The sequence below is a fragment of the Manis javanica genome, chromosome 2 (genome assembly GCF_040802235.1).
Source record: "Manis javanica isolate MJ-LG chromosome 2, MJ_LKY, whole genome shotgun sequence".
NCBI classification, from domain to species: domain Eukaryota; kingdom Metazoa; phylum Chordata; class Mammalia; order Pholidota; family Manidae; genus Manis; species Manis javanica.
Genome location: NC_133157.1, coordinates 24,594,631 through 24,610,683, shown reverse-complemented (window position 1 = coordinate 24,610,683; position 16,053 = coordinate 24,594,631). Strand labels below are relative to the sequence as shown.

The 16,053-nt window shown below is 41.9% G+C and overlaps 1 protein-coding gene across 8 annotated transcripts in view; it reads left to right on the top strand.

The window, feature by feature from the left end:
- ZNF462 (zinc finger protein 462) overlaps window positions 1-13,358 on the top strand; it is a 133,659-nt gene extending 120,301 nt beyond the window's left edge. For 6 of the 8 annotated variants that reach the window (XM_073226624.1, XM_073226601.1, XM_073226616.1 and 3 more), the window contains 3 exons: window positions 7,322-7,454; window positions 11,721-11,844; window positions 12,955-13,358. In XM_073226624.1, the coding sequence (XP_073082725.1) occupies window positions 7,322-7,454; window positions 11,721-11,844; window positions 12,955-13,159 (462 nt within the window). In that variant the 3' untranslated portion in view covers window positions 13,160-13,358. Of the gene's footprint in view, window positions 1-7,321; window positions 7,455-11,720; window positions 11,845-12,138; window positions 12,285-12,954 lie in introns of those variants that run through there. The other 2 variants (XR_012126920.1, XR_012126923.1) reach the window with 2 other exon arrangements.
- The last annotated feature ends 2,695 nt before the right edge of the window (window positions 13,359-16,053 follow it).

The window sequence follows — 16,053 nt, the reverse complement described above, 5'->3', positions numbered from 1 at the left end:
TCGTAAAATTGTCATGCTCGCTATATTAAATTTAGAAGGATAGTCTATTCAGGCAATACAGATTCACTAATTGAATTTACTTTGAAATGTTTTTAATTTTTTATACAAATGGAGCCTCAGGCGGCTGAACTCTAAGGAACTCGCATCTCTTTTTCCTTTTACTTGGGGGAAGCAATAGAACATCAAGTGCAGTAAGAATCACCAAAAGTTTAGTTATTCCAATAAAATTGTTCAGTTTTCTGGACAAATGTATCCACACCGGCAAAAAAAAGTCACACAAAACATTTGTTTCCGGCAAAGGAAATGAGAAGAAATAAAAGAAAGGAAGAACCTCGTCCTCCAAATTATAAAACATACCCTTTGGCCACATTTTTTTTTTTTTTGGATTTGGATCTTAGTCTTGCTTTTTGGTTTGTCTGTCATAGACTCATTTCTTTCATGTGTTTTGGGAGACAGAGAAATCAGAAGCAGATGAGCAGAAGGTGTGGCCATTTATCAGAGGGAGGTGCCTGGCAGAGCCTTACGTGTTAATTCTCAAGTCCACATTTAAAGATGTTCTTTGCCTGTAACCTTTGAAACTATAATCTCTCCAGGCAAAGTAGGATTTTACTTCTTCCTCTAGTGAGGCACTTACTATATCTGCCTCAACTTGGATTTACTAACACGTCTCCCTCTCGCCATGGGATGCAACGTTCTTAAAGTAGAAAGTACGTTATTTACTTCTTTTATCATCCAAAATCTAACTATAGTGCCTGCACACAATACAAGCTCTAGTAGCTGGTTGCTCAGTAAATCAATAAATGAAATCACTTTTCAGATAGGAGATGTTAAGTATCCTGTTTGTTTAAGTAAGCAAAATGACACAGGCATCAGCACTTGTCCCTCTGGATTTTGAGTTCAAGAGATTGGTGACAGTGCAGCTGGCCAACAGCAAAGTTCTTTGACTTTGTGAATGATACCCTTCACTTGGCTTCCTTGAATACTTGTGACTTGAGTTATGCAGAGATCCTCAGAATGACTTGGTTTTGTCTGGTCTTTTGCTAAACTAGGCTTGGCAGATCCATGCTTTCTGCTTCTGGCACAGTGGTTGCAAAAGAAAGTCAATACTCCCCTTGACTTCTGTGCTCCATAACCTCCTGGGTACTTTACCATCATTTATTTTTATTGTTCTTAGGAAGGTTTTCATTTTGGAGAAAAATTCTCAAGTGAGTCTACTGCTTTACCCCATCAAATATTGCAACAGCCCATTATTGTCACAATTCAGTTTTCTTCCTCTTGTGTTTGACCGGGATACCATGGGTAATTTTTTTTGTTAATTTTGTAAATAATCTTGCATTTCTACAGATGATTTACCTTATAATAGGGAAAGCTGGAGCTATGTAATCTGAAGATGTGCTTTCTAATCCTGACTTATCACTTAGTTCTTTTGTGTTCTGTTTCCCTTATCTACAAATGTGGAAGATAACTCACACTTTACGGAATGGTTGTGTTAAGTGATACATGTAAAAACCACTGGATTAATTTTTAGCACATATTAGATATTTAGCACATTGTAGGTAAGAATTGAAACGAAATATTCTAGAAATTGTCTAATTTTACTAACAAGCAAATTTGTATAGGATACAATATTATGAAGTTCACCATACTTTATGATCTCCCATGGGTTTTTAATGTTATCGGTAAAGTCAAATAACATTTACTGTGTGTCAACTAGATGACTGACCTTATACTCTGCACTGAGCATATATAAAGCTAAATAAGAAATGGTTGCTACCCTGGAAGAGTTTATAAGCAAGTAGATGAGACAAGGTTAAATAAAGAATCACAACCCAACACATTAAGTACTTGATAAAGGCATCGATAAAATACGACGGTGGCATAGTGCAGTCAATACAGTGTCACAACTCATCTACCATAGAACTTTAATACACTTAGCTGAATATCCTTTCTAGAAGTTTTTACAAGAGCTCTGATTGAAAACCTCTTTTCTGAGAATTCAGGATTTTTACCTGTACCTTTGTCCATCTTCCTGTAAGAAATCATGCTTTGCTGAACCTTTCTACCACTAATTTCTTTCCCTCATTCCTTCTCTGACTTTGAAAGACAAGGAAAGATCTGCTGTAAACCACCTGATACTTATATGGCCTGCCAGCTAAGAAAGGTTTTGACATTTTTAAATGGTTGAAAGAAATCAAGACAGTAATATTTCATGACATGTGAAATCATATGAAATTCAAATTTCAGTGTGCCATACGTACAGTTGGTGGGAACATAGCCATGCCTATGCCTTCCCATGTTGTCCGAGGCTGCTTTCAAGCTGCCAGAGCAGTTGAGTAGTTGTGACAGAGACCGCGTGGTCCAGAGAGCCTCGAATACTTGCTTATCTGGCCCTTCACAGAAAAAGTTTGCCAGCCTGGGCTGTATGTATGTCCTTCAAAATCTTGGTAGCACTATGCTTTTCTCAGCTTGTGACTGAGATGGGCATTTCTGGTGTAAGAGACAGTTTCCCCGTGTTCACCAGTGTCCCTTTTTCTAGAAATACGAAGTTCACTTCAGTCTTTCTTTTCAGCATGAAATGGCAATACTAGATGGTGTGAACATCCTGAGTGGGTGTCCCTTCTGAAGGTACAAATGTGAAGGGTTAGGAGCGGGAAGCTCTGGAAACGTTAGGTGGATTTTTCTTCCATCACTGTCTGCCCCTCTTAATGCCTGCTAAGTGAGCTGAAGACGAGTGTCCATTTTCATTCCTTCATGAACAAGCAAGTTTATCTCAGTCTTCCCTCTTAAGTCTGGGTTTCTGCCACCTAAGGACAATCTGAAAATGCACGTTCAACCATATTTTTGAATCATATAATACTTCTCGCCTTAGACTAAGCCTCAAGTATTGAAATTGTTTCACATGCTAGAGACAGATTATAATCATTCTGCTGAGTGGGTGAAAACATCAAACAGAAGACAGTTGTGAGGCCTGAACGTTTAGCAGGAGCACGGACGAGTTCGCAGTGTCGTTGCTCCACCGCCAAGGGGCGCTGTGGCCTTGGTGCTGCGTCTCCCCTCAGCGGACAGCTGGCTTCCCCAGGACGGAGTTGTGGGCTTTCACGAATAACTTTCATGGGATGTCAGGATCTGCGCGGTTCTCCAGTCTGAGTGACTGTATTTGAACGACCCACCCTGCAAAACCACGTGCAGCCCCTTTTGTCTTCAAAAAGGCTGCAGGGGGCCAGGTTCTGAATCTCATAAACTCTTAGCCGTGCTCTTTCTCCCTCTGTTTTGGGCCTTTTGGGAAACAAGGTAACAAATTACTTCTCATCTCCAGAGAAAGGAAGCGAATTTCCCTCTATGTGCCCTTTGCACTGCTGAGAAGTTGGTCAGATACCCACCAATCTCTAGGTCCAGAAAGTAATTTACTGGCATGATCATTTCAGAAACCAACTTAGAAATATATTAGACCTTTAATGAAGTCTACACCCTTTGACTTTGACCCTGTAATTTTATGTCTGGAAATTTAGCCTATAAAATTGAAACTGAACAGAAAAGAAAGGTTAATATATACAATAAGGTTTATTACTATATTTTATAGTAAAAAGCCAGAATAACTCAAGACTTGTATGGGAGGACCTGAGTAAATTACAATGTATCTACTTGATGATGTATTATATAGTGATGAAAAATGATAATTTATACAGAGAACATTTTTGCCTTGCCAGGCATTAACAAGCAGGATACACACTTGTATGTTTTAATATGATTACAGAAATTAAATAACCTATGCTCACAGAACAGGATATACAGAAATACAAGAACTTGTTGACAGAATGTATAGGTAGTTAGACCTTAAATGAGCTTTTTCTGTTTTCCAGTTTTTCTTTGTGAACATGTATAGGAAAGAAAAATGTATTAAGTTAAAATGAACACATCCAGTATCAGGAAGTAAAATCAGCACCCACTCTAATCTAGACACTGCACTTTCCGTGTGGAGGTCCAACTATGAGTCAGATGCATAGTGTCTGTCCTTGCGGAGTTTACAATTCAGTAGGAGGAGGCAGGCTGTAAACAATTGAGTGGTTAAGTTATAAAAGAGGGTGCTACAGAGGCAGAGACTAAGGATATTTAACCAAGGAGGAGTTTAGGGATGGTCTCCCAGGTGCAGTGACACTGAATTTAGGCTTTACAGCTGAGGAGCCATGGCATGAAGGAGGCAGGCTTGAGAGAATTCCAGACAGGAGGTGGCATGTGCAGAGAGAAGCCAAAAGGCAAGAACACGGTGTATCCCAGGAATCCGAGTAAGGTCAGGTGATCTGGAGAAGGTAGGCCAGGACAGGGTGATAGCTGGCCATGTCAACTACAGTAAGAAATTTGGATTCTATCCTCAGGACAAGCAGAGACTGACATGAACAGATTTATATATTTTTAAAAGTCTCATAACACACTGGAGAATAGATGCAAGAGGCGACAAGAATGGACACTGGGAAACCAGCAAAGAGGGAGGGAGGGGCTTGCAACAATCCAGGTAAGAGATGCTCCAAAATGCAGCAAAGTCTTCCTTTTGTATTATTGGATTGCTGACCCAGGGATTTAAACTATATAGTAAGAACTCAACACTATAGTTTTTTTTGTGTTTTTTTTTTAATCCTAGTTACAAAGCAGAAGTTTCAGTTTTTACTTTTAAATCTTTTAGTTGTATAGCAACATTTTAGAAATCTTGTGGACAAACAAGTCCTGGGTTAGCCCGGGATGAACTTTATACCATGAAAATGTCAGGTATTCTTTTAAAATTGTGCAGAGTCCAAAATGTTAATCGTTTTCCAGTGAAAGGATGGTGGTGATGGGGAAATGGGCAAATAGAGTCCTCAGAAAAACCAGAAGAAGGAAAATAAAAAAATAACATCCAGTTTTATGACAGATATCCTTCTGTCACCATGAGTTCCCTGAGAAGCAGGGCTCCAATACCTAGAATGAGGCCTGGCACAAGAGCAGGTTCTTGGGGAGCAAATGAATGAACGAGCGAATGAACAGAAACCACTGGATCAAAGATGTTTGAGGATTTGTTTGTGGCCTTCATGGGTTTCAGTATTTTTGTTCCCTGACAGCGTCCACCCCCACATGCCGCATCTGTACACCTACAGTTGCTCTGGCTAAAGATGGGAAATGGGGGAAGGTGGTCGGAAAAGGCTGCTTTTCAAATAGTGGCCATTTAAAAATATGTTTCTTCACACAAATTTCAAAATCGGGCAAATTGGAACCATCCTCCTGTTCTTGAAACACTGGCTGGCAACTCGGAAAACTTTTAATATTTGTCCTAAATTCTGTTTGGTTAAAATGTGGACTTTGTGGCTAAGCATAATTTCATAAATACACATTTACCATGCTGGTTATAAATGTTTCTAAAAGCCAAAATTGGGAAATGCCACATTCCCAGAAAGGGGAAGGAAAGTACATTTGGGGGAACTATTGTGTTTCAGGTACTGTGCTAACCCCCCCCATCCCCCCCGTCACTTGTCAGATGAGTACACTGGAGGTAGACGTTGAGCAACACCCACAGTCATGGTTAGTGGCAAACCCTGAACTTGAACTCCCATCTGGCTGATTTAAAAGCCCATGCTCCTTGTGCTCTCCCTTTTTGCTTTTATGTCATAAAAACAAATAACAATCCATTGAGGTCTGAAGGGGTGAGGCACACTATAGGTAAAGCCCTAGTTGGGAAGTGGGGCAACATGGAAAAGCCCTTTGGAGACTCTTATTGTGAACTTTTTGAGGGTGAGAAAGATTCTGAGCTCAACTTCCTCTTCACCTTAGTTCTATTAATATTTTTATTAAAGTATCATTGATACACAATAATTATTCATTTTTAAAACTTGTTTTGATTAGCAAAACAAGAACTTGCCTTTCCTGATGTTTTGCGTGGACATTGGCGATGACCTTTTCTACCCTCATGTTTTCAAAGTATAGTGATTTCATGGATTGTGCTATGATAGCTAGAGCCATATATTGTTTCTTTTGTTTTAAATGAGCTTTTATCCTGAGTTCTCTTCCTCCTTTTAAGTGCTGCCTGCGTCCTTCGTGATGCTGTTGGGACAGTGTGAAGCCTTTTCACAGGGCTGTTTTTTGGCCCTGATATCCTGAGTCGCTCTCCCATCAGTCACAGTTGATGCTGGTGTTCCCATCTGCCAGGCATATGGAATTGGTGGTGCTCAGTAAATCTTTGTTCCTGTCTGGTCCCAGAGAATATTTGGGGATTGTCTTGTAAATTTCTCCTTTCTTCCCCTGTGCTCTCATTCCACACTCTCTCCTGGGGCAGCTATGGAAATCGTCCTTGGAATCTAATTAACGATGGGTGTCCTAGCTCCTCAAGTAAATTCTGAGCTTCAGGAGGCGGGAACTGGGCCTTGTCCATCTTTGTAGGCCCCTCCCCTGGCCCCCAGCGGGAGCACAGTGCCATCCACGGAGGAGTAGCCCATCGCTGTTGACAGGCTTGAGGCATTTGGGCGGCTTGTGTCCTGCCTAACCTGCTGTTCCTGATAATTGTATGCATCCAACTGAAGAGGTTCTGAAAAGAGATGAATGAAGAAGGTATATTGGGTGCCACCATTTGTATGAGAACCCCAAACAGAACATCACTATAGAGTTTTCTTAGTTTTTATTTCCCCTGGATGAAAGTTTAGATTCCCACATTATTCTAACCATATTTTATGTAGATGAAAATCAGTGTAGTTAACACTTTTAAAGGATTTTTAGGGGCTAGTTATTTAGATTTTCTTCAGATAATCCCAAGCTTGATAAAATAGACTCTGGTAAACTTCTAAACAGCAGTGAAATAACAATGCTGTCTTCCACTTAAACTGGAGTCAGGAATTGAATGGTCATCATCTGACCTAAGCTGGGAGAGCCCATGGGTTCATAGGATCATGGTGAAGAGGCCTGTGACCCATGCTAGTTTTCAGGGGGCTTACAGAGCCTCTTCGCCTCCAGAAGTATTTGAAACATTATTTACAAAAATCATACTGTTGAATTCAACTTAAAAAAAAATGTTTATTTCACACCTAGTCTCTACCCCACCTTCAGGGTTTGATTTCTTGACTAGCTCACATTTTTTTACTAAGTCAAGTAAGGAAGGTCCAGTGTTAACAGTTCCATTAAAAATAGTGGGATGTGGGAATGAAGCACCAAACCACCTCTGAAAGAATCAAAGGAAAGCAAAGGACCTCTCAGGCACCTGGATCTGGAAACACAGTGCCAGGGGACCACGTTGGGGAGATCCCGCCCCCAGGGAGATCCGCTCCGTCTGGTGCATCATCCCGTCATTCCTTTGCCCCTTTTTCAGGTGAGCCGTAACTTTGAGCTGGTTGGACGGGTTAACTTGGATCAGCTGGAACAGATGAAGGAGAAGATGGAAAGCTCCAGCAGCGATGACGAGGACAAGGAAGAAGAAATGAGCAGCAAAGCTGATGGCAGAGGTTAGTCTCACCCCTGCCCTCCGAGTCCCAGATGGCAGCCAGCACGTCCATGGTGAGACAGAAGGGAGGCAGAAGGTGGTTGTAGGAGTAACAGAAGGAACGATCCTTCTTAGTTAAGGAGCAGAACAGACTGGCTTGAGATAATGTCAGGGGCCATGTCTTTGTAAACTATTAACAGCTATAGAAACTCGAAGGAAAACACATGTTCTGACTACAGCTGTATGTTTGCTAAAAACTATATGCAGTGATTTGTTTTTAATAAGGAAAACTGGTGTCTAAGGAATCTTCAGAATAAGGACAGGCAGACATCAGGATGGATGACACTGAGGCTATGGAGGAATATAATTGAACTTCCAGTTGAATGCTGCTTATTTTAAATGGCTGCTGCTGGGTAGACACTGCTGAGTTGGTGAGGCACTGCTCCAGAGGACTTGAGCCCGGAGCCCTCTCCCTAGGTACCTCTGCCTGGTGCTTTTCTTAACCCCTTGCTGCAATGTTTTCTTTTTAAAGAGAGAGAAAGTGACCAACTTCTATGCTTCCATGAGTTTACAGAGAACACTGGGGATGGTTTCAAGGGAGTTTTGAGTTTTGTACTCTTTCCAACCTCCTCTGGGTCTGTAATTATTTTCAAATAATTTTCTATAAAGTTTTCCAAAGTGTATTTAGTTACAGACATTTACATGGTCACGATCTAGAGTTGGTTTTCTGTATTGGTCAACACAGAATATGGTAAATCCCCCAGAAGGTACATATAAGAATATGGTTGAGGTGTGTTACATAAGTTATTGCGGATTTATGAAATGCCTGTGGGTAACATAGACGTGGGTAATAAACATTATAGGTATCCCAGTGATGAGAACAATGGTGTCGGTTGCTGTTATTGAGAATATGTCCAGTGTTGGCTTTATATTCAATTTTGTCTCTGACTCTTATAAAATGTACAGGGTTCTGCCATTGGCCTCCTGGATTTGACTGTCAGTTGAGCTGCTTACTAGCTGTGTGGCTTCGGATAAATTATTTTAGCTCCTTGTGCATTTATCATCTCCCAGGGTTGTATAAAGCTTGAGTGATGATCCACAAGACATTGCCTAGTCCCTGGAGCATAGTAACCGCCTAGTAAATGATAACCCTGCACTATAGGTGGTACTATGGTCACTTCACAGTAGGGAAATTAAGGCCACAACATCCAGTGCTGGAGGTTAGATGTAGGTCTTCTGGCTCCAAAGGCACCTCTTTTATACCACAGACTGTTTCCCCCAACCCTTCAGGAAGTGGAATGTTCTTCACGGAAGGGACCTGGCCCTGAATTCTGTCTATTGAGTGGCCCTTAGGCGTCACTCTAAGGTGTACTTTTGCAGAATCTGTTTTTCCTGCCTACAAAAGCCTGTTAGGTGGCCAGTTCCCTCCAGGATTCTGCCTGTTCTCTTTGCTGACCTACCCCTGTGTTTGCCCCCCACCCCCGAGTCCACCCCACCGTGACACCATAGCAGGAGACCACAGGTTTGCGAAGTGGGGTTCCAGATTGGCTCCAGACCCCCAGCCAAGACCACAGCGGGGGCCACTGGCCATGTGTGCCAGTTCTTCAGGACCCACATTCCCACGGTCAGCCTGAAGAGTAAAGGGACAGATCGAATATCCTCACCCAGAGGTTGATGGCCCTTGTAAAGTTACAGCTTCTGTTAATAGGGGCCATAGTAATCCATTTCTTACAAGGAAAATAGCTGTGATCTGAGAAGCGTGGTTTTTTAATTTTCAGGGTTTTTTTTTTCTTTTTCACATTTCACAAATATGTTCTTAGCGATGAGTTCTTGAACGTCTGTGCGCTGCTACTCGAGTTTTCTGGAAGCGGATGCCTTTGACAGAGGCCCCTCTTGCTTCATTATGTTCAGTGCCCTGCTGCTGCTCTTAGAAAATAAATTATCCCTCATTGGATGCTGTGACTTTTCAGTCTAGGGCTGAGCACACATGATTTCAGAGGTTATAAGCACTGCAGAGCCAAGAACCCCTTTTAGCCCGCCCCTCCCCTGTGACTCCTCCAAAATCAAAGCAGAGGAAATCAGAAGAAAAAAGATGGCAGTTGGGTGGGTGGGGCACCAGGCAAATTTCCTTGCTTGACCAGCTTGGCCACCCCTTCACGTGGACACTGGGCATGAGACTGGCTCAGTATGACGTGGAAGAACTCCATGGTGTCTGGTCGCATCTCACTGGAAAGTGTGGCCTCCACGTTCATGGGCCTTAACCATGTGGGGCGAAAAGTCCAGCACTTAGAAGCATGTTTTCCTCTCTCAGAGGGTGGGGAGTTTACCTGAGTGACTGCTAGTAATGTTAATGGGAAGCCCGAGCCCAAACCTTCACATCGCTGTGGCCAATCCTTTAAAGAACAGCCTCCTTTGTCCCGTCTCCTTTGAGCCAGTTTCCCACCATCTAGGTATATTCTTGCCAACGTGAAGAAATGGTGCACAGTAGCCTCGGGGTTCTGCCAGCCGGTCATCCAGGAGCAGGGAGCGGGAGGGGGCATTAGTGCGGCTCTCGGGGCTGATGGAGAGCTATTGGATGTGTGACAGGTAATGACTGGCCGCCGCCTTGGAGGATGAAACAGCATGAGCCATTGGAGAGAACAGATGACTGGTTTCATGTTTCCTAAGGGAAAGCGAGTAAATGTGCCAGGAGCATGCCCCCTGTTGGCAACGCAGGCTTTCCTCCAGCACGCTTAATTCAGGGGCCGCATGACCTTGTGGCCGCCCCATTCCTGACACCCTTTCGTTCAACGCGAGACCCAGGAAGAGGGCTGTCTGGCCATAGCTCAGGTGCTGCCTAGGAGGCTCAGAGGGAATTTGAAAGAGAGGAAACCAGGCATGAAGAAATCAAAATGAATCCAAGCGGCAGCCTCCCCACCCCCTCTCATTATGCAGTTGGGAGGAGTCAGGAAGGCATTCTGTTGATTTCTTGCCCGAGATAATCCCTGCTAAGGAATTAATGCGCAGAGCAGATGGCGCCGACTCATTTCCAATGAAAAGAATCAAGGAAGATAGTCTGTGCAATTATTTTTAATGGCTTGTGTGGTGATCTTCTTAATTTGTGAGAAAATGTTTCATCTTTTGTTAAAACTGGCCCCATTCATATGGCTTTTTGTGCTGAGGATTAAGGCAGCGCAGAGACACCTGTCCTGTTAACGTCATCCTGAGGATTTTATGAGGTGGAGTAATTCAACCAGGAGACATCCTCATCTGACGTTTTATATGGACAGGCACAGAGTGATTAGAAATATAACGAGGCTGAACATTTCCTGCACGCTGCCCTCACTTTGCAGTGACTACAGAAGTGGGTCTTGCTGTTTATTACCTGCACGAAGATTTGGCCCTCTGTGGTATAAGGAAAGACATACGGGCTTGGGACTCAGAACAACACAAAGGCCATATAAGCTCCCGCCTTCGAGTTTGCCAGGAGGAGTGGTCTGGAACCAGCTAGCCAGCCAATCCACATCTGTCAGGCCCCTAACGTGTGCCCAACGCTGTGGAGGAAACAAAACAGCCACAGTCACTATTTAATGTTTACAACAGACATGTCCAGAAATGTCTGTATATCTCCACATTCATGAACACCACCAATGCGGAATAGAGGCCGGGCAGCCAGCCAGGATCCCTTGCTAGCTGAGGAGATGCTGTCACACGCCGGCCGCCCTGTGGTCCAGGATTCACGTGCATACCAGGTTCTTTGCTTGGAGATCTCATTCCGTGCTGGTGGCTACCTGTGAGGTGTTGATTATGACATCCGTGACAGATGACCACACATTGTGCGCCCCCAGCCTCACTTGGCACCAGTCGAAACCCTGAAGTCTACTGTGTGTCACCTGATTCAGGACTTTTGGTGGCCTCTATCTTTTTAGTGAACCAAGATACATCTGTGTCCAGTCAGTAGAAAATGAATAGGTGCCAACTGATAGAGCATCACAGAAGGGAGAGATTCAATAGGAAAAAACGCTGAGAAGTCACTGGAACAGACAAAAGGGGTTCTTCAGGCAAGAAAGGCTGAGCTTATTTGTACAAGAAAGCAGCAGCTGGGGAGGTGAGGAGACCTAGAGCCCAGAAACCAGGAACAGCGCTTGAGAGCTATTCAAGAAATACCCTTAGGTGAAAAACTAGTGGGGAGAAAGTACTGAATCTGGAAATTGCTTTCTTGAATGGCTTTTCAGTGAAGGTTCCTATTGACCTACCTCCGGCCTCCTCCCACTGCACACAGGTAACAACTTCTCCTTTCTCTTCACAGACCTGATGAGATTTTCTGACTGTGGGGCCGCTATTAACACAGAGAAGCGATTTCCATGTGAATTCTGTGGACGGGCATTTTCACAGGGTTCTGAGTGGGAAAGGCATGTGCTGAGACACGGCATGTAAGTCAAGCCATCCCAAGAACACCTTTGCCCAAAAGTGAGAGGGAGACCAGGTTCTTTTTTGGTTCCTCTGACAATATGGAGACCCCTCATTTCCGGGCATGGGAGGAGAGGCAGCTGTCAGGAAGTAGTTTCTCCCTTTCTGTTATTTTTTTAAAATGGTCACCCAGACAGAAGTTGAATGAAAAGTCATCTTTGGGAATGACAAATCCCGCTCAAGCCTTCGCGTAGAAGTTTAGCGCTTTCTCTGGCCAATGTCCCTTCAGCTTTCATTAGCATGACATTCTCTGATAGAGCGTGGACCGGGGTCAAAAGATCTGGCTTCTGCTCCTGCCTCTGTGATGACTCATTCCCTGAGTGGCCTTGAACATTCCCACGCACCTCTTGGTGCCTTCAATGCTCTGCCTCGGGGACAGAGCCAGCTTCTGCCTGCCTCCCAGGTAGGTGGGAGCATACCTGTAAAAAAACACTTAATGAAATCCTTGAACAAAAGACAGTCCCCTAGACAAGGCGCTCTTACTACATCAGACACAGAGAGAACCTAGGAGTTGGTCCTTTCAGCAGAAAATGCCCTGAAACCTTTAACTGTCTAAAACTCAGAGAATATAATGTAACTAAGCTTTCCCAACACAGGATCCATCTTCAGGTTTTTGCTTTTGGTTTGTTTCTGACTTGTTTCTGGACCTGTCCATTAAATCTTAAATACCTGAGTCGTTCTTTTAGTCTTAATAAATAGAGCCAGTCACCAAGCTTCTGGGTTCTGCTGATGAGTTGAGCATAAGAATCATTCTTGCTGTTACCACATATCACTTACGACCCAGTAGAGGAGGGAACTAGTACAGTTACGTGACTGCATGGTGTAATCAAAGTGTTGTGTAATAGCAGACTCTTTGGTAGGTTCAGATCTTTAATAAGACATCGGAAAATACATGACCCAAGGTATAGCAAGGATAAATTCCCCATAATTTAGTCCAATATCAGTGGCATTTGTTCAGAGGGAAAACCCCTAGGCATATTTTAGGATCAGGGAAATAAGGATGCTTGAGTCTTTTCTGTGTAGTGAGGAAAAAATATATACTCATCTCTATCTACCCATCAATTTTTTTCCAGGGCATTGAATGACACCAAGCAGGTGAGCAGAGAAGAAATCCACCTGAAAGACAATGTGGACAGTATTAAGATGCCCTCTATAGAAGAAAAGGAAGATGACGAGGCAGTCGGCATAGACTTTTCCCTAAAGAATGAAACGGTAGCCATCTGCGTAGTAGCTGCTGACAAATCTCTCCTGGAGAATGCAGAGGCCAAAAACGAATAAGCGTTTGGTGAAATCCTTAATCAAACCTTACTTGAACCGTGATGAAAAAGTGGGAGGGCCAGCTTGGGCTGAGAAGGGGTGGGGGGACAGAAAAGAGAAGACAGAACAAAGCTGCTTTTTAGGACTGAACAATCTATTTTCAAAGCACTGGTACCTGTGTGAGTGAGTATGTAAATTAAAGTTATTTAAATGGTTGGAATATGTGGCTCCTTTTCCATCACTCCATCTTTTCTTCCGGATCTTCATCATGGAAGTATCATTTGTTGCAGAACACGGAAGCACCTCCCGTGCACACAGTGTGCTCGGTGGGGGTCTCGGACAGTATATGGAAACAGAAGCTCCATGACAGTAGAAGACTTCTCTTAGGGGAACAACTTTTTGACGCACAACTTTTGGTGCGTTTTTCTAGTTTTAATACCTTCAGCTTTTTCAAGACCTAACTGCAGCCGCTTTGGGAAAAAAAACAAAAAACCAACAAAAAACAGAAAACAAAAAACTGCTTTGCATAAAAACAGTCACCTGTTTCCTAGTACCTCAAACTTAACCAAGGGAATTCTCTGCATTTGTCAGTACTACCTGTGGTCTTTGTGGTTAAATGTAGAGAGAACTGCTGGGCAAGATGGTGAATGGAGAAAAAAAAAGTTTTAAAGAAAGGAACACAAATTGTGCTTAAAATCCCCACGTGGGTTTTATTTCTTAAAATACTGTGATTTTTTTAATTATTTTAGTAAAAAACAAAACAAAAAAAAGAAACAGACTTTAATTATTAGATAACTGTTTGTGAATTGTCATCCTTTATTCCAGGTAAGCTGTTTATTAGTGTTCAACTATAATTTAGAATCTGGTAGATTGATGTGGGCTAATTTTAAGGTGACTGTGGAGTTTTTGTTTGCCACATTTATTTTCTATCAGTTTGAGTGTTACAAACACAGCACAATTCAGTTTTTCATATGAATTGTTTTTTGGTGTGTGTGTGCATGTTATTGTTTTAATTTGGGGGCAAGGGAGATTTAGTTTTTTGTGAATAGGAATGTTTTTATTTTAAACATGGAAATAACAAAGAAGTTAACTTTTTTTTAATTTAACTAAAGAACCAAACTTTTCGGCACAGCTATGCAGCTTGTGGGCCAGATGAGGAAGTCCTCTTCACCCTTTTGTTGCTTGTCAAATTAACATATTATCTGTCTCACACAAATAATTTCTGTTAGGATGGGCTGGCTTTTGTGTGTGATTTTAAAATCTGTGTTCTGTTTTTGTTTGCATTGTGTTCTAGGGGGTTTCTCATTTATTTTGCAGGCAGGGGGATGTGCTAGAATCCCATCCCTTTGGTGAGAGTGGACAAGAAATACTTATATTTTACAAGGAGCCTGGAGAACTTTTTTTTTTTTAATCTAGCTGCCAGCTGCTTGGTTTCCCCATATTAGTTTTTTCAGGAGGGAGCAGCTTAGACTAAATCTAAGTCTACATTTATAATATGTTCTGATTGAACAAAGGGTTTCATTCCAAAAAGTAGAAAAAACTTTCCTTGAAGCCTAGGTTTTAGCAGCCTGTGTGCACGCGTGCTTGGATGTGTGTTTGCTTGTGCGCATGTGCGTGTGTGTGAATTCTTTGGTTTTCATGTTTTGTTTTTTTTACTTGGAAGGGTTGCGGGAGGGGGAGGGAAGTAAGGGAAGGGGGATTGCTGAGATGACAGTGTCCCACACAGCTTCAAATAAAATCCATGGAAAGATACTGCATTTGTGGAATAAGTGCTTACTTGAAAAGCGTGTTCTTCTTTTATTTTCTTGCTGTTGAGAATTTTTATTTGTAGGGCATTTGTTTTAATTTAATTTCTTTTTTTTTAGGGATGGGGGCCATCATGTGGAAACCAGAAAATGGGGAAAGTGTGAACTATCTAAAGATTCGTTCTGTGTCCATATTTGTTTTTAATTGGCCTCATTTCAGATGTATTAAACAGTTCCATACCTGGATTGGGTGTGTGTAATGGTTACCAAAAAACAAACAAAAAAAAATTGAAAAAAAAAAAAAGAAAGAAAAAGGAAAAAAGAAAATAATTGTGACATGCTTTTATCACTACTTTATTTTTCAATAACATGTAAATATTGTAATCCATTGGATTTTGTTTTGCTAACCTGTTAATAAAAATATGGGACCATTATCCTTTTAACAAGGCTAGAATGTCATTTTTTTCTTTTTTCAAACATACCGCATATTTTGTGGCCGCACATTTTGGATGCATTATTATAATTCTGTTGACTGTAATTACATAGAATTTACAACTTTTTTTTTGTTTGTTTAATTTATACAGAGGACATTTTTTTTTCAGAGCTTAAGAGAAGAAAATAAATAGCAAAATGATAACCTATTGACTCCAATAATCAGTGTTTCCCAATACTTGCTAGAAGATAGGGAGATCTGAGTTCTTGAAGCCAAGGGTTTAAAAAACAACAAAAAACACACAAGTAGGTTATTCAAGTTGTTTGCAACATACATTTTGTAATGAAATGTGAGAAATTAATAAAGAATTTTTTCCACATGTGTCTGTGCATCTGTTGTAGATCATTTACAGATAGGACTACAGATACAAAACATAGAAATTATCTCACTGCCTCTCAGTACATGTAGTTACTTCAAGCCACTGAATGTACACAGGTATGGAAAGCACAAAGGTAGTATTAAGGTGAGGTGTGAGCTGGCATTTTAAAATGTTAATATGTATCAGATATTTATCACCAACTTGGGATTTTGTAGAGGGAGTGTTGACCGTTAAAATGGGAATCAAAGTGGTATATGGTCAGAACGAAGAAGTTCCAGGGATTAAACAACATTCGGAGGCCCCATAAGCGTAGTTATCTTAAACTGACTTGAAGTCACAACCACTGCCACAAACTCTT